This window comes from Symphalangus syndactylus, chromosome 4 (assembly GCF_028878055.3).
Source record: "Symphalangus syndactylus isolate Jambi chromosome 4, NHGRI_mSymSyn1-v2.1_pri, whole genome shotgun sequence".
Lineage (NCBI taxonomy): Eukaryota > Metazoa > Chordata > Mammalia > Primates > Hylobatidae > Symphalangus > Symphalangus syndactylus.
Window position 1 is genome coordinate 136,622,475 of NC_072426.2, and position 26,160 is coordinate 136,648,634.

Sequence of the window (26,160 nt, forward strand, 5' to 3'; positions counted from 1 at the left end):
TCAGAAAAAGCAAAAACAATATTGATTTTAATAAAATGTCCGCCCTTTTAAAATCAAACACATTTAATACTTTATCTGTATAATACATTGAAGTACGTCTTGTTCTTTAAAATATAGTTTCTCCAAATGATTCTGAGGCTCAGTCATGATTACAAGATACATGAAATTAGGAATATTAACATGACACAACTATTCAGTAATCTTTACAGTGCAATATTTATAAGACGCCACAAGTCACACAGTTTATACAAGTTAAAATGGGCTATATGAAGTATTTGCAGTTTTTGTGTATTTTTCCCTGCCAGGTAAAGTGAATATTCTTTTAACATTGTACCTTGGTGTTACTTCCTTTGAAAGATGGACATTGAAAGTTAAAAATCAGTCACTATATAGGCACTGCTGTATGGAAAACACATTTTGTGTTTCTATATATTGTAAGTGGAAATGCCTTTTGAGTACATATTTATGCCAGAAAGCTTGACAAACACTGAACAGTCTAAAAAAAATGGAAAATCTCTTGACCATCAATTCAAATAAATGTAACTATTTGCAGCAATACTAATTTACTTTATTAAATTAATTACTCTGAAATGTTCTTGTTGTCAGGTACCAAAATAGTTTTGAAGTTAGGGAGCTGCTTTCTCTCTTCATTCCTATGGGTGCCCCAATTCTCCATAATATTTGCAGCTGAGAAGTATGTCTTTTTATTCATTTTTAAGTTTTCATTTAAGTGACAATCAATTGGGAGCAAATTAAATCCTCCCTTAAGGTGAAAAAAAAAAGCCACCAAAAAACAGAAACCTCAAACCACTTCTGAATAACTTCAGACTATCTTTTGGCTCCTGAATGCTGCTTTTGCATACTGTTACTATTGTAACACACTAAAATGATGCCTATCATAAAATAAGGATGGCCCAATCTGTTGACAATCTAATCTAATCTAATCTAATCTAATCTAATCTAATCTAATCAAGATGACCCAATCTAATGACAGTATTGGATGGCAAGTACTTCTGAAGTCAGTTAATAGTAATACTTTAAAGAAATTTCATTCCAATAAGTACAGTATAAAAGTCTTTATATTATATGCATAAATTCACAAAAAGCACTTCAAAGATGTCTGGTCAAAACTATTTCCAGAAGACCCCAAAACCCACACCTTTTGTTCCAAATGTAATTATGACAACTACAACAAAAGCAGTAAAAAGCAAGACAAGAAAATCTTAGTCATTTTCAAATGATTTCAACCCCATTCCTTGGGAGAACAGGTAATCAAAGTATGTTGCAGGTTGTGCTTGTTTTTAAACAGATGTCCTCCGGGACCATAGGCTATAAGTAGTTTCAGATTTTTTCATTATCATCATTGTTGATTTTTTTAAATGCGACTGGGCTTGCTTGCTTCAAAGAAGTCTTGGAAACATCTGTGTGCATGGTGGACATGGCTATTGTTTCATAATCATCGTCCCGAGACCGGAAATCACAAAAGTTGAAGAAGAACTGCAAGTCTCTCTGGAAGTTTTTGTTCAGGAACCCATAAAATATGGGGTTGACACAAGTGGATATCATTGCTGTGAGGTGGCAGAGCAGGAATAACAGATTGTGGTTGCAGGTTGCAATGATTTGATGATTCCAATCAAACACAGTGTTAAAGATGGTAAGAGGCAGCCAGCAGACTGCAAACGCTACCACAATGGAGAGCAGCATGATATTGATTCTTTTGGTTTCACTGGACCTGTACTTATTGTCTCTCATCTTGTCCATCATGTTGTTTCTCCTTTTTAGGCGTATATATATCTATGGAAGAAAAAAAAGTTTAAATAGAAACACTCATTTGATGAGGAATTCTATGTAAAGAAGGTAAAAATGGAAATGATAGAAAAAAAGTTTTCTTACCTTGAAGTAGCAAATAAATATAAAACAAAGTGGACCAAAATACTGCAGCACCAAGAGGAGAGTGGTATAAGACAACCTATGAGAGTCCGATGGAAATTGATCAAAGCACACGTATTTGTCTTTGTACGCATCAAGTGTTACATTTTGGAACGGCTCATCAGTCATTACTTGGTAGATCAGGAAAGGCAAAGAAGAAGCCACAGCAAGGACCCAAATCACAGCAATACCTACATAAGCATGTCTATTATTTGGTCTCCACCCTCGAGGGTTGATTATCAGCTGATGTCGTTCCACAGCAATGAGAACCAGAGAGAAAATGGACACAGTGATTGAAACACATTGCACAAAAGGATTCAACTTACACATCGTTTCACCAAAGACCCAGTGGTCCATTAATGTGTAGACAAATGTAAAGGGGAGACACATGATGGCAACAAGCAAGTCTGAGAAGGAAAGGTTCACAATCAGGATGTTGGTAACATTTCTCATCTCCTTTTGTTTCAAGATGATTATGATCAAGGCCAGGTTTCCAGAGACACCAAGAATGATCACAGCTCCATAAGCAAGAGCTAAGGTAAATATCATGGCCAAGGGCAGATGACAATCATCATTTTCAAAAGCCAAAAGCTGGGCATTCTTCTCTGAGAAATTAGAGTGGACTGAATGATTTTCAACCTGGGAAAATAATGTTGAATTCATTTTGATTGGTTTGGTTGTTATAGATTATTTTAGGCAAATGGACAGTATGTTTCTTCAAAGCAGGTCAACTGTTCAGCTTATTCTTATTCCCCATATTGGAATCCATTTACCAAAATTATTCTGAATTCTTCATTCCCTTGAACTGAACAATCTGTAAAGAGAAAATGACCAATTGCATTACTAATTTTATTGAGGGCAGTCAAAATGACTTCTGACTCATAGAACTCTTTAAAGTGAAAACACTGAAATAAATAAACAAAATGTAATCTTGTAAACATCTTTCTAAAATAGCAGAAATAGTGAAAACATACTGCATAAAGAAAAAAAATTTTAATTGGACTTGTTTACAGAACAAGTCTTAGTAAAACATAATGGTCTATAAGTTAGTAAGGAATATATAAATCTTATGCCCCAAGTCTTATATAAACAGTAATAACAGCACATTCCTAAACATTGTAAGAATATGAATGTATAGAAACCACTTAATGCACAGATTAAAACATAAGAAAAATAAACAAACAAAGCAAAACCAAATAAATTACCTAATTCTTCCATATGCTATAGAAATGGAAGAATTAGTGTCAAGGTTAAGTTGTAGCAATAGCTCCACCATACATACGCTGGACTGCTTGCTTTTTAGGGCAGATGTTATTCAGCACAAGTATATTCAACAAAAGATGATCACTACAGTGAAACATCAAAAAACTTTGCCATGAATGACTATTGAGAGACTAGACAATGTTTAATCCAGAAAATACTTAGTAGGAATGGTACAAGAATGTCTTCTCGTATTTTAATGAGTAGCATGTAGAACACAGTGTTGAGCTTAGAATGTTACATCTAATTATATGTACAAGTTAAAAGTAGGACCAAGAGGTGCACATTATTTTTTTAAATCACATCGTTGTGAGGAACAAAAGTTTGATAAAATGTAATTATTTGCCTGCAAATCTAGCAAGTATTCCACATACAAATTTTATAACCACCATATGAAAGACCATTTCAGAGCGCTCCTATATTGTGTAGGAGATTCTAACTTTAAGAATCTGTTATTTTATTAATGTGTTAGAAGCTTTCAAGGATTTCTAAGGTATTATTTATGTAAATATCTTCCCTACCCACCAGACTATATGTGTGTCCAATGCAAGGATCTAGATTTTAGTTGTAATTTTGATTTTTCACAGCATTTTGTGATATATTTTTCTCTTATTAACAACACAAATCACAGACTTGTAGAGTTTTAAAAAGTTTGAAATTATTTAAAAAATCCTTTTCAAAAATAAGTCTGATATTCCCTAGATTACTCAGTAAATATGTGAGATGGGGTTTCTTATGTTAATTAACAGGCCATCGTGCTTGTATTAAGAAACAGAATTTCATTCTTTTCTTTCTTAAATAAGACCAATAAAGAAAATTGTGCAGAGTTACCTCCATTGAAAGAAAGATAAGAAACTTAATGAACAAGAAATGCATTTGCCTTTTACTTAATGCCTCTAATAAACCTTTCCTTTAATTTTTTTGCTTTCTAGAACATGAGGTTTTTTTTTATCATGAAACCATGATTTGGCCTTAAAAACTTAAGAAGAATAAAGTAAGGGTTGCTACAATGAAGTCAGAATGAAACTATTAAAGAATGGTAATGGAATGATTTCAGGTATGAATGTTATTAGAAACGTGGCTCTCTCTTTCTCTATGCATCAACCTGTAATGACTCCCTAATACTTATGTAATAACCACACTTTTTCTCTCAAGAATTTCAAAGGCAGAGAGAATGATCAGTGATTGTCAGAGTTTGAAAACAATCTCAAAGGAGCAGTAATAACTTCAAATTATTTGGAAATCTCTTATTTTCAGAATTCAAGAAAATTTAGCATCATATTTCCTATGTAAGTTGCTATAGAGATATTTAACACGACTTATCAATTAATTATAAGTTTCCCTTCGTTATTTGAAGTAAAACTAGCAAAGTAGGGAAAAGCTTTTTATCCTTGTCACCAAGTACCAACAGGTGAATGAGGACCCTGGCTTGAGACACATGAGAGAGAGAATACTAAGTACATTCCCCAGCCTGACACATTAAGACCTCTGCATTATACCTCTTGTCCACACTTTACTCTAATAATCCCAATGTGAATACACTGCTCTAGGTAGGTGAGTCTGTTCACAGTCTACCAAATATAGCTCTGCATCTCCACCTCTGCCATTCCTCTTGCTGGGTGTTCTCTCTCTCCCACCACCAATCCAAACTCTACCCATCTTTCAAAGCACCATTTAGTCCCTAAAATCCTTAGTTGGCTCCTTTCATTTTTAATATAACATCTTTGAGGTAGGCATTGTGCATATTTCATAGTACCTTGCAAATATTAGATTTAGAATAAAACTGTGTTGACTGATATAACTGATGCATGGTTGGAATAGTAGGTTCTTGGGTAAATTAATCCTAACATCAATAGCTCAATTCCATCATAGTCCTTGAACAGGCAAAATGTATGCTAATCACAACAGCCGCACTCCTAGGTCATGTATATAGGGGAAAATGTTACACTTTATGTAAAAAAATTATTTCTGAAAGAAAATTTATTCACTCAACAAATATTAATTAAACATTTATTTTGTGTTAGGCATGGTTTTACTGGAGAGAATGTGACCTTTTCACTGAGTTTCTAGTCTTGTGGGCAGAGAAAGACAAGAAAAAAATTAGTAAAAGATATAGTATGCTAGACGATAATAAGTATTATGAAGTAAAACAAAGCAAGAAAGAGGGACTGGGGCCGGGCGAGGTGGCTCACGCCTATAATCCCAGCATTTTGGGAGGCCGAGGCGGACCACCTGAAGTCAAGGGTTTGAGATCAGCCTGGCCAACATGGCGAAACCTTGTCTCTACTAAAAATACAAAAATTAGCCAGGCAGAGTGGAGCACACCTATAGTCCCAGCTACTCGGGAGGCTGTGGCAGGAGAATTGCTTGAACCTGGGAGACAGAGGTTGCAGTGAGCCAAGATCAGGCCACCGCACTCCAGCCTGGGTGACAGAGCAAGACTCCGTCGCAAAAAAAAAAAAAAAAAAAAAAGAGAGAGAAACTGGGATTTGGGGGAGCTGCAATTTATTACTTGACTGTAAAAGATGGCCTCTGACTGAGGAGAAGGCATGTAAGTTAAGACCTGAGAGGAGTGGTGAGTAGGGAAGCTACGCAAGTATCTCAGGGATTGCATCCCATATGGAAAGAACAAAAATCCCTAAGGCCCGTGTGTAACTGGTGTGCTAAGTAGCAATAAGAAGTAGGATAAATAAGGGAGGGACTCTTAGGAAATTAATTGGGAAGGCTAAAGAGGGGGGTACAGACTGTAGAGCCTTTTTTTTTTTAATGGTCTTTGTCTATAATCCTGAGAGAGCTGGGGAGCCTCTGGAGAGTCTTTGGCAAAGGTGTGAAGTTTATTACTTTTGATTTAAAATTACTATTCTAGCTGCTGTTTTCAACACACTCAAGGAAAGAGAAGAAATGGGGAGATTCATTAGAAAGCTAGTGCAATAATTTTGGCGAGAAATAATAGGGACAGAGACCAAGATGTATACCATGGAGGAAAAGAAACAGAAATATTCTATCCACTGACTGATTTTGGCAAAAATGAATACATGTAAGAATTCACACAGATATTAAATTATTGCAAAGTACAGGCTACAAACATAGCTTTCTTACAGATGAGTTCAGGTAAATGTACTGAAACTCTAGTCTGATACCTTTGAAATTGTATTTAATACGCATGCCCAATGAGGAAGCATTTTTCTTACTGGGTAGAAGTTAATTTAGCTACAGAGAAAATGAAAACTTGATTTTTTTAAGGTGTTTTCAAGCCTGTTTTACTAAGTGCACATTTGATAGTTATTCCAGTTTTGTAAACCAATTCTGCATTGGATAAAATGTGTATTTTCAGTTTACCTTAGTGTAATTTCAAGAAAGAATAACTGTCAGAAAATAACAATACTAAGAGAGAATTTACATACTTTATCTTTGCAAAAGAAAATAATTTGATATTTACTATTCTAATATAATTTGTAAAATAAGCTATGCAGCTACAGAAACTGCAAAAATTAAAGACTGTTAAATCTCAGTGTAGCTGCCATGTGCATATAGAGACAAAACACAGACATTACATACATCACCAGTTGGCAAATTAGCCCCCTTGCAGAGGGAAATTTCCTCTTCTTTCTTTCCAATTAGAATGCTGGCCTTTCATTGCTTGCTCTTCGCAGTGCTGTTACTACTTGAAAATACAGCTCCCTGATCATAACCTGCTGCAGATAAATTTTTTCAAATACTCAGGATTGGCTGTTCACCTCACTTGTGTTGGAAAAGAAACGTCAGCCTTGTTACATACAGCCTCCCAAAGTTACTGCTAGCTTATCTAAATGAATTACATAATTCTCTGCTCCTTCCTTGCTGGGGAGGGCTTCTTCAACAGACTGCTGCCTTAAGACAATAAAGACTAATAAAGTAGTAGTCACGGAAGGGCACTCAGTCTAGTCCTGGGTGGGGAACCTTGTTGGGTTAGCTTTCTGCTCCCTCGCTTGCTTCGCCAGAGAGCCGGCCCAGGGTCGAGAACAAACAGCTACTGCTTTTCTGTTCCAGACCTGACAGACAAGCTCCACATGTCCCCTGCCTGTGTGTGCCATCCCGCCCGTCATGCTTTCTCATAGGATGGGGAGTGGGGGAAGCAATGCGTGCTCTGTGTGTGTGTGAGTGTGAGTGTGTGTACATGGAAACACACTCTCTTTTGCTCCTCTGCCCTGGGTTTTTCCTGTGTTCCAGAAATTATCAAACAACGAAATGGGAAATGGGACATGTTCAGTCAAAATTCCTGTTGGGACGCTTACCCACCCACCTTTTTCATATTGTGTAACTAGGTGAATCGCCCGAAATTTACTCCATTCCTGACTCCCTACTACACACACACACACTCTCTCTCTCTCTCTCTTTCTCTCTCTCTCAGAAAACCTTTCTACCAGTGATAAGAGACTGGCAAAAGAGAAGAGATACAAACAACCAAAAACAAGCAGATCCCAAACCGAAGTCAATTATCTCTTTGGCCCAACATCAGATCTTAAAACATTCTCATCTCTCCAGTCTACCTGGGAACCAACGGCACACCCTATCAAGACACCTCTACCTCCTGTCCATTGCCAATCTCCTAACCCAGCCACGTTCCGTTCCATCATTACTTTTCTAAAAGAAAGAGCTAAAGAGTTCCCTGATTAGAACTCCGATGATTAAAAGCTTCGGATGTCTATCTGGGCGCAGCGCCACACTCGAAGCGCCCGGTACTGCGGTGCGCGGCTCGACTGCAGCCGAGACACGCGGAACCCGCAAGTGGGGGTGGGCTGGGGTCTGCGCCGAAGGCCACTCCCACCTCCGCCAGCTCCCAGCCCGACACCTGCCGCAGGACCCGGGCGACGTTGGGCGATGCGCCAAGCCCACCCTTCTCCGGCTCATCCCAGCCAGTTACTCCGCGAAAACTCCGGTGCGGCCAGAGCCAGCGCCTCCAGCCAGCTCAAGACACATAAGGAAAAGGAGCGGGTGCGGGATAGACGAACTGGGCGCCTTCCCAGTGCCTCGGCCTTTTAAAGAGAACCTGGGTAGAGGACAACTTGGATCCCCATCCAGAAATTCCCCGGGAGCAGGTGGTGGGAAAGCCCGAACTCCGCGTAGGGTACCCTCTCCTTTCACCTGCGTCGGCCCCATACCCTTCGGCAGGAGCCCGCGAACCGTCCGGTGATTTGGAGCAACCTGCGACCTGCCTGCACTGGAGACCCCACCTTGGTCCCCCAGAGCCAGTTTCGGACACTCGCATCGTTTTTCTTCCCCTCTCATCCTTCACCTTGTCAATGAGAGATTTCGCAGAAGTCTCTGGAAAGGCATAAACTCGCAACTTACCCTCTTTGGAATTTGTCTTTTTCGCTCCTGCTTATTAAAGAAGGAAGGGTGGGAATGGAAGGGAGCAGAGTGGGGAAGATCCGCTGGTATTTCTCCTGCTCAGATCCTAAAGATTGATGAAGCTAGGAAGAGACGCCTCCTTAAAGCCGAACTCCACCTCATCCCGGATCACGTGACGGCGTCCCGCGAGTAGCGCCTGAAGCTCCCCCAACCCCACAAACACCTCACAAAGGTGCACACCTCGGGGAAGCATTGCCTAGGAATTTTGGAAAGAAAAGCAATCCAACAGAAGCCACACATTATTCGACACAGACGCCCCGCGCAGGGGAAAGGAAGCCCTAATCCCCACAGTCCTTGACTCGGGGGAAGGCAGGGCAGTTTCCCGAGGCTTGAAAAAGTCGGTGCCACTGTGCTTTTCTTTGTTTGCAGGTCAGTGCCATCTTGTGGCCGAAGTCATACCCGGTTGGAGAGCTCGAGCGCCAGCCCAAACCAGGAATCAAAGGGCTCGCTGGGAAACATGAAATTCGCCACAATATTGGCACTAATATTTTCTTTTGCTTTCTTTTGTGACGCTCAAATAACTCTCACGCCAGTGCCGAGAATTTGTTTTCCTCAGTTTATAAGTGAACAAAGAGAAGACGTTTAAAAAGTCAAAGCAGTCAATCGGCCCTCCTTTCTTTGGCCCACTGAGAAAATGCATTAAGTCAGGTTTGTTCCCAGCGCTTGGCAGCTTTTTAGTTTTTTTGGGGAGAACCATGAGCTGAATATTTCCCTGGTGGTCGAAAAGAGTCAATGCAATTTTCCTGGTGATTGGTACTACAGTACTGAACATTATGAAGAAAAAAATAGAATGTACACCGAGTACGTTGAAGGCGGCCAACCCCATCATGGTGCCCGATGATTCAGGCCAATTACTGACACACTGATCTTAGATGTCTTACCTGATTCTATTCTAGTTTCAAAAGTCAAAGTTGTAAACACACACACACACACACACACACACACACGCACAAATTATGTAGACGATGAACTGATGCAAATGGGAACTTCTTCCAAATAAAAGTGTTAAAAATAAGAACTCTTTCTAATAAAGAGATAGGGCACTGTCCAGAGAATTTATCAAGATTTCATTACAAAACAATTCTAATGGCAGTCTTTCTTCTAATTAAAATCAGAATAAAATTCCAAGACAAATGGACTCATCTGAACTTTATACTGTTAAAAAACGTTTTCTTTTTCTGATTGTTAGGCTGAATAAACATATTTAAGGTTCAATATAAGCTCATTTATATAGTGATGAACACAATTTCTGGATGTTTTTCCAAGAAAGCTTTCCAAAATATGTGTCACTAGACATATTTTTATATAGTTGGAAAGGCATTGTAATCAAGAATTAAAATGTCATGATTATGTAATGATTGTACTATTAGTGTATAACAACAGATATAAGCATACATATAAAAATCAGAGTAAAATGACAACATAACAGATTCATTTACATATACACACACACATATACACACACACATACTTTTTTTTTTAACTGAGGCACAATAATTTTTACCAAGGCACAATTTAGGAATTTCAACTCTTTCAGGGAAGAATAACTAATATTCATTCAGGTTTCTATGCATCCTCTGTCTACTCTATTGCCTTAAGTCATACTCTGTTCTTTTTTTTTTTTTGAGACGGAGTTTTGCTCTTGTTGCCCAGGCTGGAGTGCAATGGCACGATCTCGGCTCACCACAACCTCCGCCTCCCGGGTTCAAGTGATTCTCCTGCCTCAGCCCCCCAAGAAGCTGGGATTACAGGCACGCACCACCACGCCCGGCTAATTTTGTATTTTTAGTAGAGATGAGGTTTCTCCATGTTAGTCAGGCTGGTCTCGAACTCCCAACCTCAGGTGATCCGCCCACCTCGGCCTCCCAAAGTGCTGGGATTACAGGCGTGAGCCACTGCGCCCGGCCTATATTCTGTTCTTGGAAGTTTTCCCCATGGTTTTGATCATCAAATTGGCTATCTTTAGCCTGCTGTAAGAATTACAAATGAAGTAATTTAATTCTCTACTAAGAATATATTTTTATATAGAAACTTTTATTATGTCAGCAAATATTTTGGACTTGAGAATATAATTTGGACTCAGGTACTATGCTTTCTCTATTTCCTAAGAATACTAATGAGGCATGTCTGCAAGAGGTCTAAACTATTATGGCCATTGTATTTTATCATTTTATTAACTCAATTTTTATGAAGTGTTCTCCCTAAGGAAAATTTGTGAAACTGCATTCTTGAGTTATTAATGTCAAATACCAATCTTTGAAAGATCATTGGTTTCAAAGACTCTTTTCTATGACAACTTTATGATACAAAGAGAAGTTCTGAAATGCTCAACAGTGGCTGGGGACAGTGGCTCACGCCTGTAATCCCAGCACTTTGGGAGGCCGAGGCAGGTGGATCATGAGGTCAGGAGTTCGAGACCAGGCTGGCCAACATAGTGAAAGCCCGTCTCTACTAAAAATACAAAAATTAGCCAGGTGTGGTGGTGTGCAACTGTAATCCCAGCTACTCAGGAGGCTGAGGCAGGAGAATTGCTTGAACCCGAGAGGCAGATGTTGCAATGAGCCGAGATTGCCCCACTGCACTCCAGCCTGGGCAACAGAGCAAGACTCTGTTTCAGGAAAAAAAAAAAAAAAAAAAAAAAAGAAAAAAAAAGAAATGCTCAACAGCAAAATTATATAATTCTTTAGGAATACCATTTACTAGGATTCTTTCCAATGTGAAAAATAGAGAAATTAGGCATAGTCCAATGGCCAAACACAACATAAAATTCTCCAATAATGTGATCTTATAAAAGATTTAAAATATGCAAAGTAGTTTGAATTTCTTAGAAAATATTTATTAAAGAGTTTCCTCATTCCAATTTTAAGGTCATTTATTTTTCTACTCTTCAGTGAATAATCAGCTGCACACTTTCCTATCTGGGATTCAAATTAGATAAAACTTCATCTTTGCTAGGGAGAATTTTTTCTTTAATTCTGTATATTTCTTTCTGTAGTTTCATAACAGCCTGACCTATAAATCAAGGGGAATTATATTAATGGCCTATTATCATGTTCTCTTGAACAACAGTCTTGCTGTGTGATATAAACTGAGGGATAGGATCTACTCATTAAATTTCTGTAAATCTAAGTTTTGTATTCTAAACAATGGAACAAACTTATGGCCTGGCTCAGCCTTTAAATTCCATGATTCAGTAACCGTTTAAATAAAAGTGTGACAATATGCTTGCTACTGGAATTGAAACACACTAATTACTTTACTAGTCTTCTGAGGAATTTCTGCTACATGGGTTAAAGTTTCTGAAATGCTATCAGGCCTTGATACAGGTAAATTATCATGAATTGTCAGAAGAAACATAATAGGGGTTAATACTACACGTGAAAACTAAAATGTATGACATTGATAAGGGGGTAATTCCATGGGGGTAGAACTATAATGAAGCACCTCAGTGAATCAGTTCATATTCTGTGAATTGATTTTGTGTCAGGATTTTCCTTCTTTCTGTGACTTACCTGCTGCATTTCTTTGGATCTTTGATGCCCAGGAATGTAAGGCACAATTTTATTTTATGGACCACCAAGAAAAAAAATGCTTTCAGTAAAGCAATGGCATCCCATCAATAGCAAATGAATATTAAAATACTAAAATGCTTTTTAAGCCCACATCTTAAAGCCAATGAAATATAGTTGGTAAAGAGTTTTGACTTAATCAGCACAATCAAATAGTCAGTACAGTCATTTTATTCATCTGACTTTTGGAGAGCATTAACTAGCAGAAAAAAAGTGATGATTAATTTAGTTAAAAATGTGAGTATACAAGTGCACAGACAATTCAATGATCTCCTTTGTGCAGAAAACACACAATACTATTTGTGGATTTTCTCTTGATCTTGATTTGAAACGTGAATGCCTTTCAGTAAAGTTCTCATTTTGTTACATGGGCTGCATATTTCGGGGCATTTTTAAAAACTGTCACAATAAGGCTCTAGACAAGTAGTATCTTAAAATTTAGTAAATGGCCAAATCTTTTTCTGCATGCCTCATACTGTCAGATACCCTTTAGACATTAAAAGAAAAAGTGTAATGTTATATTACAAAACCATAAAATTATGTTTTTACTATATGATATAATGAAAGGAGCTTTGCCACTGTTACTATTATTGTTTTTAATTGTTATTATTACTATTCCCTTCGTATCTTCTTTTGAAGAGACAAAATAAAAACAGCTGGTAAAAAGAATAAGTGTGAATGCCACCACAACGGCTCTCATCATCTGTGACAAACATCTCTAATTGTTCGTCTTGTCCCTGACTCCCGCTCCCCAAAATCTCAAGCTTGGCGTTAGACTTTCTCACAGCACAACATTTCAGATGGCCAATGTCAATAGATCAGACTTGGCCTATGAAGAAAAGCTATGAAGGTATAATTTTTTCTAAACAAAGGAGAAAGTTAGGCTGGGTGCGGTGGCTCATGCCTGTAATCTCAGCACTTTGGGAGGCCGAGGCGGGTGGATCACCTGAGGTCAGGAGTTCAAGAACAGCCTGGCCAACATGGTGAAACCCTGTCTCTACTAAAAATGTAAAAATCAGCCAGGCGTGGTGGCATGCGCCTGTAATTCCAGCTATTCGAGAGGCTGAAGCAGGAGAATCACTTGAATCTGGGAGGCAGAGGTTGCAGTGAGCTGAGATTGCACCACTGCATTCCAGCCTGGGCAACAGAGTGATACTCCATCTCTAAATAAACAAATAAATAGGAGAAAGTTGTTTTTTTTTTGTACACCTACATAATAGCACAAGCAGGTGCATGCAAAAGTGGCATGAAATGTTCTGAGGCATCATTTTGCTAAGGTAAGTATCTTCCTTTCATTCCTTTAAGGTCTAGCTATTGCTTCCTTTCCCCAGATACAAATACATCTAGAAAGAGTACGCATATCTAAGGATGGTCAATGGTATAATATGACCCATCTGATCTTATGAGATTGTTTAGCTGCCACTCTCCACTAGCATAGCATGTAGGTTAAAACTCAACTGTGCAGATTATTGCAACTACAAATTCAAAAACTTCATTGAGCCTTAAATATTGCCCAGAAATGCCTTGGCTTGGGTGATTACCAATCTCTCTCCTCTTAGAAGCTATTTTGAAATTCCACCCCTCTCCCAGCCTCCTACCTCATACCCTCAGTCTCAACGGACTCCTTCTTTTTGGGATAATTAAAGGCCATAGGGTATTTACCCTCTAACTTTTAAGTCCCTCCTTTTGGCAATAGTTCTCCAACTCAGCTGTTTCAACCCCAGGCTTTGAGTCAGCCTGTCCCGCTGAGGTTTCCCAGCTGAAGCCCCAAGCACCATGTGACAGACAAGCCATCTCAATCTGCTCCTCTGAGGTGCTGTCCCACCGCACAGTCCATGAGCATAAAATCCATGAGTTGTATTCCACTAAGTTTGAGGAAGGTTTGTTAAACAACAACAAAATAACTATAATACCTGTTTAGTCAACAATTCACTTTTCTTAGCTTAGGACTAAAATAAAGACCAAAACAAAATTGCTCATCTCTTTCTCATAGTAACTCCTAGCTGCTTCTCTTCCCTGGCAAGCTTTTTTGAGGATAAGGTACATATACTGTCACCTCATTTTTTCCTCAAATATGACCCACCTGAAACTGTTTCTGCCCAGGACACTAATGATCAAAGCCAATGAACACAATTCAGACTTTCTTGTATTTATTCTTTATGTAGCAATGGACTCAATTGAGCATCCACTGTTTCTGGAATCTTTTTTTCCTTTGACTTCACCAACTCCACACTTCAGGCTTTTCTTCACTGGCTGTTGCTCAGTCACCTCTCCCAAGGTCTATTATTTCCATCTACTTCTTAGGCGTTTTTTCCCCCTAGGATCCTGTTATGTAGATGGGCGAGAGATGGCCCGTGGGTGATGGCCTAAAATGGTCCCCATACTGTTTGCTTCTTCACAGCAGGCTAAGGCCCTTAGCCCAAAGCCTGCCAGCACCACCTCAAAATCTCACGCATCTAATTGCTCTAAATATAGTCAAAAACAAATTAATTTTAGCCCATTTAGAGCCTACCTTCTTAAATGCCACATGAAACTCCACCCAACATCTGCTAACGATAGATAAGACAAATCTTGTAGCTGTGAAAGACACCAAACCACAGCTCCCTTCAGAGGACTCTGACCCAGAGGCTCCCCAACTTGCTGCTGAGTGACATCACCCAGATATGTAAGTCTCCTCTCTACTTTCCCCTTCAGCCCCTTCTAGGTGGTAGCCCCACATCATTGTCTCTAGAAGTTCTCTTGCTAAAAGGGACTACTCTTGTCATGCAACCTCCTACAAGTGCCACCCAAATAAACTTGTGCTTTTAGTGGTCCTGTTTCTTCCTTGACCAACCCCCAAATTACCAGAATCCACCAGAGATCCCAATCTTAATCTTCTCCTTTTTTCATTCTTAACACACAAATACACCCTCTGCTATCAACTACATGCTTGCATGTACATAACCCTCAATCTTTACCAAAAGCACAGATCCCTCTCAGGTTTCCTTGGATATTGTGCTTCTCTGCTCACGGACCTGATCAGCAGCGTCATTCTTCTCCCTCAAGCCAGAACCTAAGAATCGTCCCACGTATTCCCCTGTCTCTCACTCTCACTCACAAATCCAACTGGTCTCAGATTGCCATTGATTTTACCTCCTAAATATCTCTCACTTGTTTTCTTTCACCTCTATCAAGCTCTACTTATTTCTCTTCTAAATAGTCTAAATCCATCAGCTTCTTTCAGAGCCATCCAGTCATATCAGCTTCCCAGTTTAAATCTTTTAGCTGCTTTCCATCCAGATGTCTCAAGTGAAGGGCCAAAGACATCCTTTTTAATCAACATTTTCAGTATCATCCTCTACCCTATACACTGCAGTCATACGAAACCATTTACATGATTCTGAATGCCTCACACTCTCTCACCTTCATGCTATTACAACACTTCTGGCTTCTCTATCCCCTCCATCTGCCTGTTTAACTCTTACCAACCCTTCACATTTCAGTTCAAGTGTCTTCTCAGCTATAAAGCCCTCTGTTACATCCCCAGTTTATTTTTGAAAATGAATTACCCAGGAATATAAATAAGAAATAAACCTAGAGCCTATTTCAATTGCAGAACTTATCACATTGTATTGCCATTAATTATGTAGCTGCACATATCTACAACTATACTCTGATTTCTTACTGACAGTGACTGGTTTTTTTTTCATCTCTTAAACTTAGGAGCCTGGAAGGGTATCTAACACATCATAAGATACTGAAGAAGTTTTGTTGAAAGATTGAAAAACTAGGAATAGGGTAGGACTACAAAAATTTTGAATATCACAAATCAAGCCCATTTGTTCATCTCAAACATTAAAAAAGTGTCTTCAGCATTTGCAGCTATGATGGATGATTGCTACTTTATGCATATACATTTTATGCATAGTTTGCTTACTAATACACTCCTTCTGATGATCTGCCTCATATTTTTGGATATTCTTATGTGTTAGCTCTGCCTCCTCTATTAGGTATAAACTTGAATATGAACCCTACTTCCTTTGAAAATGCTTATAATGTCTACTTGAGGAATGGTCTCATATTTTTTTCTACCTGTTCAATAACATATTTTAATAGCTGTATTACCTGTGAGAATGATAAGACTAAGAATGTGGTAACATACATTTTGAAGAGTATATCATTCGACTTTTGATCCTGGGCTTATGCTTTGAACAGTTCTGTAAACATTCTTTTTAAAGATTAAAACAAACCAATATACCAAAAATAAACAAACCGTTTCCCTTTCATTTCCACTTAAATATAGTAAAGCTATATTTAGACTTATAATTAGATTTAAAATATTAACTACAAAAAATAGATAGGAAATGGAAACATTTTAAAAAATATTACAGGATACTTATCTTTTCTCAGAGGAGTTTTGAACTACAAAAGGAAATAATTGTATGGCCTATATATGGATTTACATAATAAAATGTTATATTGTCAAAGGAATCCATGCTCTCTTCTTGTACATATATACATATTTGTGCTGAGAAACTGAAAAACAACATAATTAAAGAATAAAGTACTGATATGTAAGACAGCCATAACTTTTTGAAATGAATAAATGAAATATAGTTAATACTAGCTGCAGAGAAGGGAATGTGCCAATAATAATGGAAAACTTTAGCATCAGCATTTTCTTTGTAAATTTTAATATAGAGGGAAAATAAACAATGCCTATGGCTATCACATTTTTCTGAAGATCTAAAAAGATGATTTTTCTACACATATGTTTGTAATGAATGCTCATTAATGGCATAAAGTCGTAAGTAGTCAGGTCTCAAAGGGGACTCCAGATCTTCGATTCAAAATATTTCATTTTACAGTAAAGAAAATGAAGACTAAAAAATCAAGTGCCTGTCTAAAGCCACACCATTAATTTGAGATCAAGCCTGGCTACAACTCAGGTGTTCTGATAAGTGTCTATTATAAAAATACGTACGTAATACATGAACATATAAAATACATCTGTATCACATCTATGTGTGTATGTATTTTTAACATGAATATTTGCTAGTAAAAAGAATTATACATTCTTTCTGAAAATCAGTCACTGTTTTATGGTCTAATCATTAGAGCATCAAAAGGATAAATAAAGTGTTGCTTAAGGAGCATAGTGTTTATCAGAAGTCAATAAAATGTTAACGATGCCTCCGTAGGACCTCACAATTATCGTTAAGTTGCCTGGGAAATGGACTCAATGTACGCAATACTTTGGACTAAACTTTTTTTCAATAGCTTTTGGGTTTTTTTTTGTTCAAAAAAAATCATGTATTTCATAAGAAGAAGTTAGCTCCTCATTTGAAGTCCTAAATATTGATTTCTATGACAAATTATTACTATTCCAAAGAAATCAATGCAGCATAGAGCATCATAAAATATTTTTGATAACACATCTTTTAAGTATTAAGGATTTAAATTTACCATGATAGAAAAAGTGGATGAAGAAACATTTACTCTTAAGGAATACAACGAAATTCTCAGAGAAATAAATGCATAAGGTAAAATAACACTGTTTTCTCTAGTTTATTTACCCCACTACTTCTGTAACTAATGTATCAAAGTCAAATATCATTTGAGATTATACCAAAGCACTTTAGTAATTGCTTTCCACAAATAGTAGCTGTTATTAAAAGGCAACAGTAGCTTTGACAAAAACCACAGTCATGTTCCTCAGCAAAATATTACCCCAGGAATTGTTGAGTGACTGTTTTATTGCTCAATAATTTGTCTTAGGAGTCCCAAGTGACCTTTAACTTTTACCTTTATAGATAAACTTTCGTTTGTAACTGATAATGAACTGTAATAACAGGGCAATAGCCAGTTTAATTTTGTAACATGCATAAACTCCAACTTAATTTCCCAAATGAGCATTTTATAAATAGTGAGTAGGAAAAATACATAAAACAGAGGTGGACATTACTATTTCTGTTCTGGTATTCTCCTTTGCTAAAATATTACTCCATAAAATAAAAATAAAATTATTATGTTCCACAAAGAGTAATGATGATCAGTCTCAAATCCCCCCTGGGAAATTTAAAGGTAAAAACACAGTTATCTTCATATCTTCCTCTTTATGTAGCATATTGCTTAAATTTGTAAATTTATAATTTCCTCAAAACAAAAAAAACTCTCAATAACTTGTCCACTCCAGGTGTCCTTAATACTGTGTATTGTCACGTGTATTTAAAGAAGAAATGCCAACTCCCTTTTTTGAGACTTGCTTGTTTGTGGGTGCAGTGGAAAGGGAAAATAGCCAGGTTAATTAGAATCTTTGTATCAATGGCAGGTGGCCTTTTATTTTCAACACTCTAATAACAGTGACTTCAACCTAAAGGTTCCTATCATCAAAATAGAAAACAAATTTGTGGAAAAGAAAAAGTAAGATTTGTTTTATACTTTCAATATACAGAAGCCTGTAGCATAGACTAGTGTTTTGAAAGTCACAATGGGGTTCACTTGGAAGTTGTTTTAAAGACAATGTGTATTTGAAGTGTACATGTTATGACTGTGCAAGAGACGGAAGGATAGAAATTTATGTGGCAATGTGTACTGCATTAACCACAGAGACGGTGGAGTTAAGAAAGTCTGAAAAACAAGCCTTATTTTCTCAAGGTCATCCCTTCTTGACACTTTCATCCCCTGCTCCTTACTGCAGAATCCCAGGTGCCTGCTCAGACGGCCTATTCTGTTAAGCTTTTGGGGAGAATATATTAATATTTCAGAAATAACACACAGAAGAATAAAACAGGAACTGTGTTTACTTGAGTTCTTTAAAAGCTCTTGGATGACTCTTTGACTGATGAAATGGCAATCTATACAGATCCCCTGAGTATTGAATGCTGAAATTCAGCAGAAAGGGCACACAAAAAATTTTCTTTGACCTCTGGTGTAACAGCGATGTCTGCCCCAGATGTTAGAATTACAAGTCACATTGCTCCCAAGGGGCACAGTTCTCTTTGGTTTATCCCACAGGACTCTACTCAGCAGGAGATGCTGTCTGTTACATAATAGTTCTCAGTATTAAAGGGTACAATAACTACACCCTTCGTCATGGTAAAGCTATGTCCAAAGACACATGGACATCTACCCAATGTCTCTTTTCTCCCTTCTCTCCCTCTCTCTCTCTCTCTCTCTCTCTCTCTCTCTCACACACACACACACATACACACGCGCGCGCGCCTAAAGTACCTGCCAACTAATGATTAGCTAAAAATAAAGCAAACCTGCGCAATACAGATTTGGAAACATTAGGGATGGAAATCGTGTTGAGAAGGAACAGAAGGACAGGTTTTTTCTTCTTCTTTTGTGTGGGCTTTTTTCTCGTCTTTTTTTTTTTTTTTTTAACCTATGACAATTCGTTTTTAGCCCTTTGTCTTCTCTTTGCTATTGAATATAGCCTTGAGCAGCGTTAATTTCATTTCAGCTTCACTCTCCTGCTCCTGCCACTTGCCCACACCCACAGCTGCCACTCCTCGGAGTGGGGAAACTTCCCTTCTATTCTGCTGGGCTCATTACCGCAGACTCCGTTGCCTCTCCTGAACATTGGGTCAGCCTCCCCACCTCCACTCTTCCTTACTTCAAAAAGGTGCAAAGGAAGAGCAGTGTTTTGTTTTTCTTTTTTCTTTCTTCTTTTCACCACACCACCCCCCACCGTCCCCCACCGCAAACAAAGATAAAACCTGAGACTCGAAGCTTGTCCTCAGGAATACTAAGAACTTAGGGGCACAGCCATCCTCACACCAGTCCAAGACTTCTCAGAGTTCATTACACAGGGCTGGGGGCTGGACCGGCAAAACTCGATTTGCCCATCAAGTTAACTTGGTCGGCCTTGGACCCGAGGCCAGGGTGAAGGGACGACAACCCGGGGCCCTGTGGCTTCTCCCTAGAGCGCCCAAACAGCGGCGTAGGTCTGGGATGCCCCCGGCCCCCGGCTTTGGAAGAGGCTGGCGCGGAGCAGGCGCCTTGGAGCAGGGTCTCGGGGGTCCCCGGAACAGTCACGTGTTCTCGAGACGCCGTTAAACCCCCGCCTCCTCTTCCCCACCGCCGCCTCCAGGTCCTGCTCCTGCTGCTGCCGCCACCGCCGGGGTGCAGGAGTGATCGCGCTGGGCCGCGCTCCCGGGAGCCCAGGGCCTGCAGCGGCCGGGGCGCCCCGAGGTACGGGCTCCCGCCCCCCCCGCCAACCCCTTTCGCGCCGGGTATGCCTGCACCGAGGGGCCGTGGCGGGTCCCCGAGCGGGCTGAGAGTCTGCGCAGGTCCCTGGGAGCCCGCACCCCTGTCTCTGGTGCCAGGGCGTTGTCGGGGGTCCCAAGAGGGCGGGGTGGGGAAGGTAAAGGGAGCGCGGCTGGAAAAATGGGGATTAGGGCGGCGGAACAGGCACTTGTCAGGAGTGAAGAGACAGCGGAGAGGGTACTGGGCTGAATTCTTTCCTGCCGAGCAGGTCCCTCCGGTTCCCAACTCACCCGGGTGGAGCAGGCGCGGGCCGAACCCGGGAGGAGAGTGTCGGGGATCCGCGAAGGAGCCTCCTGGGGATGGGGCGGGGGATGGACAAAGCACTGCCCCCGGCTGGACGCGCTCTGGCTGCAGCCCGGCTGGCGTCTGGAGCTGGGAACAGCAGCCCGCGGGGTGCCCGGGTCAGGGCTCAGCCCTAGCGGGTCTCTGGCGAGGCCAGGGGCGCAGCCCGCGGGGCGCCACTCAGGCTGTCCAGCAGCCGCGCGCGGTCCAGCGCTGACCCGAGCCCGGGAGGCAGCTGCGCTCTCAGGTTTGCGCTCCTGTTTGCGAGGTGTCTTCATATAACAAATGAGAGCAATAACAAACATCCATAGAACTCGAATTCCAGAAACAGGAATTCTTTTTTCCAAGTTCACAGACCTTTAGTTAATCTTTTAAAGGAACTGAGGCGTTGTGTTGGACCAAAGCCAAAACGATTTTACCTTCGACCATGGAAAACAGCCTAAGGCTCTTTCAGCAGAATTTTGCAGTCCGAATGCAATTTTAGATTTCAGATTTCTCAAGGGAAGAGAAACTCTGCTGTTAGAATTTGGAAGGGAGGGTGGTGCATGCCTGTGTGTTTGTCAGCTGAGCAGAGCTGTATTTATCTTTCCAATTCAAATTGTGCCAGATTTTGGCTTTAAGAACAAACCATGCGAATATTTGAGAACATGGAATCGTGCTGCTGTTCCACGATCACAGCAAAACAGACAATAGTTGATATGGTATCATTGCAGGAGGAAAAGAATTACATATATTTTATTCTTTTGAGTGATTGTCATCCTTTGTGAAAAGAATGATGTGTATTTTCATAAAGCAAGAAATTATTCAAACAAAGAAATCTTATTTAAATGTACAAGTCAGACTCTTAATATCCTTTGAATTCCCTGCAGTTCCTCCTATTATTCTTAAGAACTATCTACTTTCTTAAAATACTTAAAATCTATTCAGAATGTTTCATTTGTCTAGGTGTCAGATATAGAAGAGTTTATAAGAAAATTCCAGTAAACCTTTAAAAAGATATTATTTTTTATAAGTTGCCATAGTTTAATAAATAACTTTTATTTTTCACACTTTTTACTCAGAGATCAAAGTTCGGTGTTTCAGCCTGAAAATTCTGATGATGGGAGATACAACTAATACAAAAGAGAATGAGTAAATATAGTAACTAGGTATGACAAAAGTCTCACGAGGTCAATATCAGATTTCTTGTCAAATAATATTCCATGTTAAAATATTCTTTCTCTGGCTATATTTCATAATTTCTATAGCAATCTGAGAAGATTCACGTATATTATTACTTTTGTAATGGATAAAATATGTTGCATAAAAATGTACAGCACTCATAATAACACTTGTTGAAAAGTAGAGGGTTATTAAACGTATTTGCATTTCTATTGTAGGTCTGCTCATCGTGTTTTTCAGGAAAAAGGAAGGGAAAGGGTAAGTTTAATGAAAAAAATCCTGCTTTTTTGTTTTTTCATTTTAAGAGCGTTCCTGTACCTTAGATTTTCAACTTAAGTCTGATTGTACAAAATTTTCCTAATGTTTAAGCTATCCCCTGGCTACCAGGAGGCACTTTAAAAAAAGCCTACATGTCCACCACCAGCCCTCCCCCACCCCCCTCCCCACCTCCAGCATTTGCAATATTCATTATTTAGTTGTAAGAAGAAATTCTTCCTTCATTGGAGCAAAGATTCACAGAATGTTCATTTTGTGCAGACTATATATTAGGTATTATATGTGTGTATGTTTATGTGGTAGATGGTGTGGGGTGGGGCTAGAGGGAGAGCAGGAGAAAGTTGACTACAGTCACACCAAAATAAAATGAATAAATGAATGTTGAATGGATGACTGCTAAGAGAGATTTTTTTTAATTTGCTAATCAATCTATCGGTAGCTACATAAAGTATTCATTATATTCAGCAATAATACAAGTGTCCATGCTATAGAGAAATAATATCTTACTATCAGTCAGGAGAATGCCATTCATTTATTAATTCATTCATCATCCAATTTGGGGCCTTTTATATCTCAGCAATCTACAGTTACTCAGGGTGTGAGCTTGAATTAATCCATCATAGAATATTCTTGGCATAGCACCTTGCATTAGTCATCTTTATGCTTAGAGCAGAGCAGAGCACCTAGCAGAATATATGTTCAATAAATACTTCTTGAATGAATAAAAGAAGGAACAACTAATCATTCTTAGCTATTCATTAATAGAAGGAGCCTCCCCTTTAAAATTATATATAAATTATCTACTTTCTTAAAATACTCAAATATTTTAAGGAATGAAGGAAGCATCCTCAGTTTTTTCTCCAGTGTCCAATGAATACTCAAGATGGCATTTATTTCATCTTCTTACTAAGGAGATGTGGTTTTATAATTTAATGCATTCAATATTTTATGTGCATATATTTAAAATAAAAGTTTTAATAACAGACTGCACAGTCGTGGAAATGGATATACTTCTTTTTTCATTTACATTTTTTAAATGTTGTAAATATATCTTACAGTTTTAGTTTCATGTTGCTTGTGTGGTAGCCTTTAGCAATGAAGATATCCAAATTTAAAGTGCTAAACTGTCTTTATTGTCTATCTAGGTATCTCTTCCTCATTGCATTTTGGGGCCATTTAAAACATCTATAATTTCAATGGTTCTCTGTAAATGTATATATAAATATACATATACACACATATATATGTATACACAAAAATATAGTCATACTCTATCCTGAATTTTCCCACATTGCCAGAATGATTCATTTCTGTTATTTTAAAGCAAAGGGAATTAAACTGCTTTTCTAAAATGATTGGTAAAAAATATTTACTTAGCATCCACTATGTGCAATATGCTTTATTAAACATTATTTCTAGAATGAAAATAATTAAGACTTTTATCTCCATTCGAATATAATAGAGAGGTCTAACCACATGGAATGGAGAAAAATCTGAATTTTAGACTCAAAACTACATTGTTTCTATTACCACAAATTGTGCTGCATCTTCTCTTTCTTCAAAAAATTTTGGACAGCAATTTTACACTAAGTAAGTATCATCCACAGTTACATGTTCCAAAAAGGCACAAAGCCATTGTGGAAGGTGCCATTTAATTTCTCTCTTGCTCTTGCTTAGGTGGTACAAGGAAAGGCTCAGTAACAACTGACCTGCCACAAAGTTAGAAGAAAAGGATTGATTCAAGAAAGTAAGTCAAAAGAAGAACAACTAAGCAGGATTGCAGTTACAAGCAGCCTGTACACATTATAAATATAAATATGGTCATGAATAAGCTGAATTGAGCTAGGGGGTCATCAGAACTCAGGAAATTAGGCAAAAGCACCAGTCAAAGCTGTTTTGATTAGAAGCTTGCTGACCTATCCAGAGTAGGTGCTGAGAGGCTATTGACTGGGAATATGATGAATAATATGATTCAGTAGGTCATGCGAGTCACTTTTGTACCAGGTGTTCTTTTTCATTGAGGCAGTATCAATGTAAATTGTTGGCTAGGGCCTAAGAATGAATGAATACAATCCTAAGTCTTTGAATTAACTCATCCTTTAAAAGAATGTAGTTAGCTTCCAGAAAATAATTTGGTCAACATAGAATCACTTGTAGAAGTTGTGACAAACTTGTAACTTTTCTCATAGCATAATGATGACTCTGTCATCCTCTTTGAAACTTGCTACATATAGAACTGAAGTTAAACTTATTTGTAATGAATGTATGTACACACAGTATTTGCCATTTGGAAATTTATTGAACTAAGACCTGCAGGTCCCTCATAAATTAAAGATAACAGTGTTTACTATTAATTTAAATAAACATGTATTTTTATAGTTTTAGTATAATTATTCAATTATAGATCTAGAAATAAGTAGATAAACATATATTGGTAGGTAACAAAAATGGTTTTTTAACTATATATATATATCACAATCTCTATGCCAATGTATTTATTGGAATTAATTTCTTTGCTGGTTTGTGTTTTCTGTAGGAAATTCTTGTTAAAAAAAATTAAAGTGGCCGGGGATAGTGGCTCATGCCTCTCGTGCCTATAATTCCAACACTTTGGGAGGCCAAGGTGAGAGGATTACTTGAGGCCAGGAGTTTGAGACCAGCCTGGGCAACATAGCAAGACCCCATCTCCACAAAAAATAGAAAGATTAGCCAGATGTAGTGGCATGTGCCTGTAGTCCCACGTGCCTGTAGCCCCAGCTGCTTGGGAAGCTGAGATGAGAGGATTGCTTGAGTCCAGGTATTCAAGATTACAACGAGCTATGATCACACTACTGCACTCCAGCCTGGGCAACAGAAAGAGACCCTGTTTCTAAGAAAAATAAAAAAGTAAAAAAAAAAAAGAAAAAAAGTGCTTTTTTTTTTTTAAATGAGAGGAGGGAGTCCTTTTGCCTCTTATTGGTGTGCTATAGGCAATTTAGTGCTTCATCAAGCAGTAGCATCAAAAGTCTAACATGTAGAGGTAAATACATAATGCCATTGAGGTATGACATTAATTTAATTTGAAATGAAGAAAACTTATTACTGGGAGTTATATTAATGTCACTTCTACATTACGTTTAAGGTATAATGTTTTCCTTGAACAATGAATTCATTGACTCATTCATAAGCCAAAATCTTCCACAGTTTTTTAATTAATAAACAGGTGAAATTTGATCATTTGTTGTTGTTGTTTTTTAAAAGAACACCAACAGCACTGCTAGTCTGTCAGTGGTTGTCCTAATCAGAGATAATCTGGCACATCTCAAACGACTGAGGATTGGTCACAGAAAGATGGCATCATCCAGCATTGTGTCCACACAGTCAACAGTACAGCTTGATAAACATATTTAATGAGTGCCTACTATATGCATCTAGGTCATGAGATAGTGATCCTATTCTCCAGGAGCATAAATTTGAACATTGTACGAACTAGGTGATATTTGTTACTAGAGTTTTGTTTGAATTTTTTATTCTCTCATAAACATTTATTTAATACCTGCAGTGATGAAGTTACTCTGCCATGTATTGGGATGGATTCCAAAGTGAGTAAGAGATAGTTTCTGCTTTTCCATTGCTTGTAAATAAATAAGGTAGATGGGTAGGCATTATAATGCAATGAAAGCAGATTATGATATGTAGCATCAGACAACTGTAAACAGAATGTAACAGGAGTTCTGAAGAGGAGATCACGTCCAGCCGAGTTGACCAGGACAGGTGACTTTTAAGTTTGGCCTAGACTGAGACAGAAATAAATGGAATTTTTATGATAAGATTATGTGACTATACTACGTACCAGGTATATTGACTTGGAGAATAATATTAATGAGTGATTGTAAAGCATGTATCTTGAGGTTCTTGTCTACATTTGCCTTTTTCTTTCCTTATGTTATTTACTACGCAAATTTTAAAAATGCAATCCACTACCTTAACATAAGTTAATACATCTTAGAAGTAATGATAAAATTAAACTTACTATAATCATTATTGGCTGATACTTGCA

The 26,160-nt window shown here is 38.4% G+C and overlaps 2 protein-coding genes across 9 annotated transcripts in view; one reads left to right on the top strand and one right to left on the bottom strand.

Moving 5' to 3' along the window:
* On the bottom strand, window positions 1-20,675 carry NPY1R (neuropeptide Y receptor Y1). 3 transcript variants are annotated; one of them, XM_055276305.2, is made up of 4 exons: window positions 7,719-7,887; window positions 6,748-6,884; window positions 1,894-2,743; window positions 1-1,794 (listed from the first exon to the last, which is right to left on the bottom strand). In XM_055276305.2, the coding sequence occupies exons 3-4, from the start codon at window positions 2,590-2,592 to the stop codon at window positions 1,342-1,344; spliced, it is 1,152 nt and encodes a 383-aa protein (XP_055132280.1). In that variant the 5' UTR covers window positions 2,593-2,743; window positions 6,748-6,884; window positions 7,719-7,887; the 3' UTR covers window positions 1-1,341. The 3 variants fall into 3 exon arrangements, with proteins under 3 accessions (XP_055132280.1, XP_063494415.1, XP_055132279.1); XM_063638345.1 differs by lacking the exons at window positions 6,748-6,884; window positions 7,719-7,887 and adding an exon at window positions 20,633-20,675; XM_055276304.2 differs by lacking the exons at window positions 6,748-6,884; window positions 7,719-7,887 and adding an exon at window positions 8,521-8,635.
* The window catches only part of NPY5R (neuropeptide Y receptor Y5), a 10,430-nt gene continuing 2,168 nt past the window's right edge, over window positions 17,899-26,160 (top strand). For 2 of the 6 annotated variants that reach the window (XM_063638344.1, XM_055276301.2), the window contains exons 1-4: window positions 17,899-20,327; window positions 21,746-21,853; window positions 22,064-22,103; window positions 23,799-23,868. Coding sequence is in view for 1 of the 6 variants with exons in the window: in XM_055276300.2 (XP_055132275.1) it covers window positions 25,691-25,702 (12 nt within the window). In the remaining 5 variants the exon portion in view is untranslated. Of the gene's footprint in view, window positions 20,328-21,745; window positions 21,854-22,063; window positions 22,104-23,583; window positions 23,712-23,798; window positions 23,869-25,662; window positions 25,703-26,160 lie in introns of those variants that run through there. The other 4 variants (XM_063638343.1, XM_055276303.2, XM_055276302.2 and 1 more) reach the window with 4 other exon arrangements.

Coding starts and splice junctions, on each gene's coding strand:
- NPY1R (XM_063638345.1), bottom strand. CDS start 2,592: ATGAATTCAACATTATTTTCCCAGGTTGAAAATCATTCAGTCCACTCT. Junction 1,795..1,893: donor TATTTATTTGCTACTTCAAG/GTAAGAAAACTT, acceptor TTTCTTCCATAG/ATATATATACGCCTAAAAAG.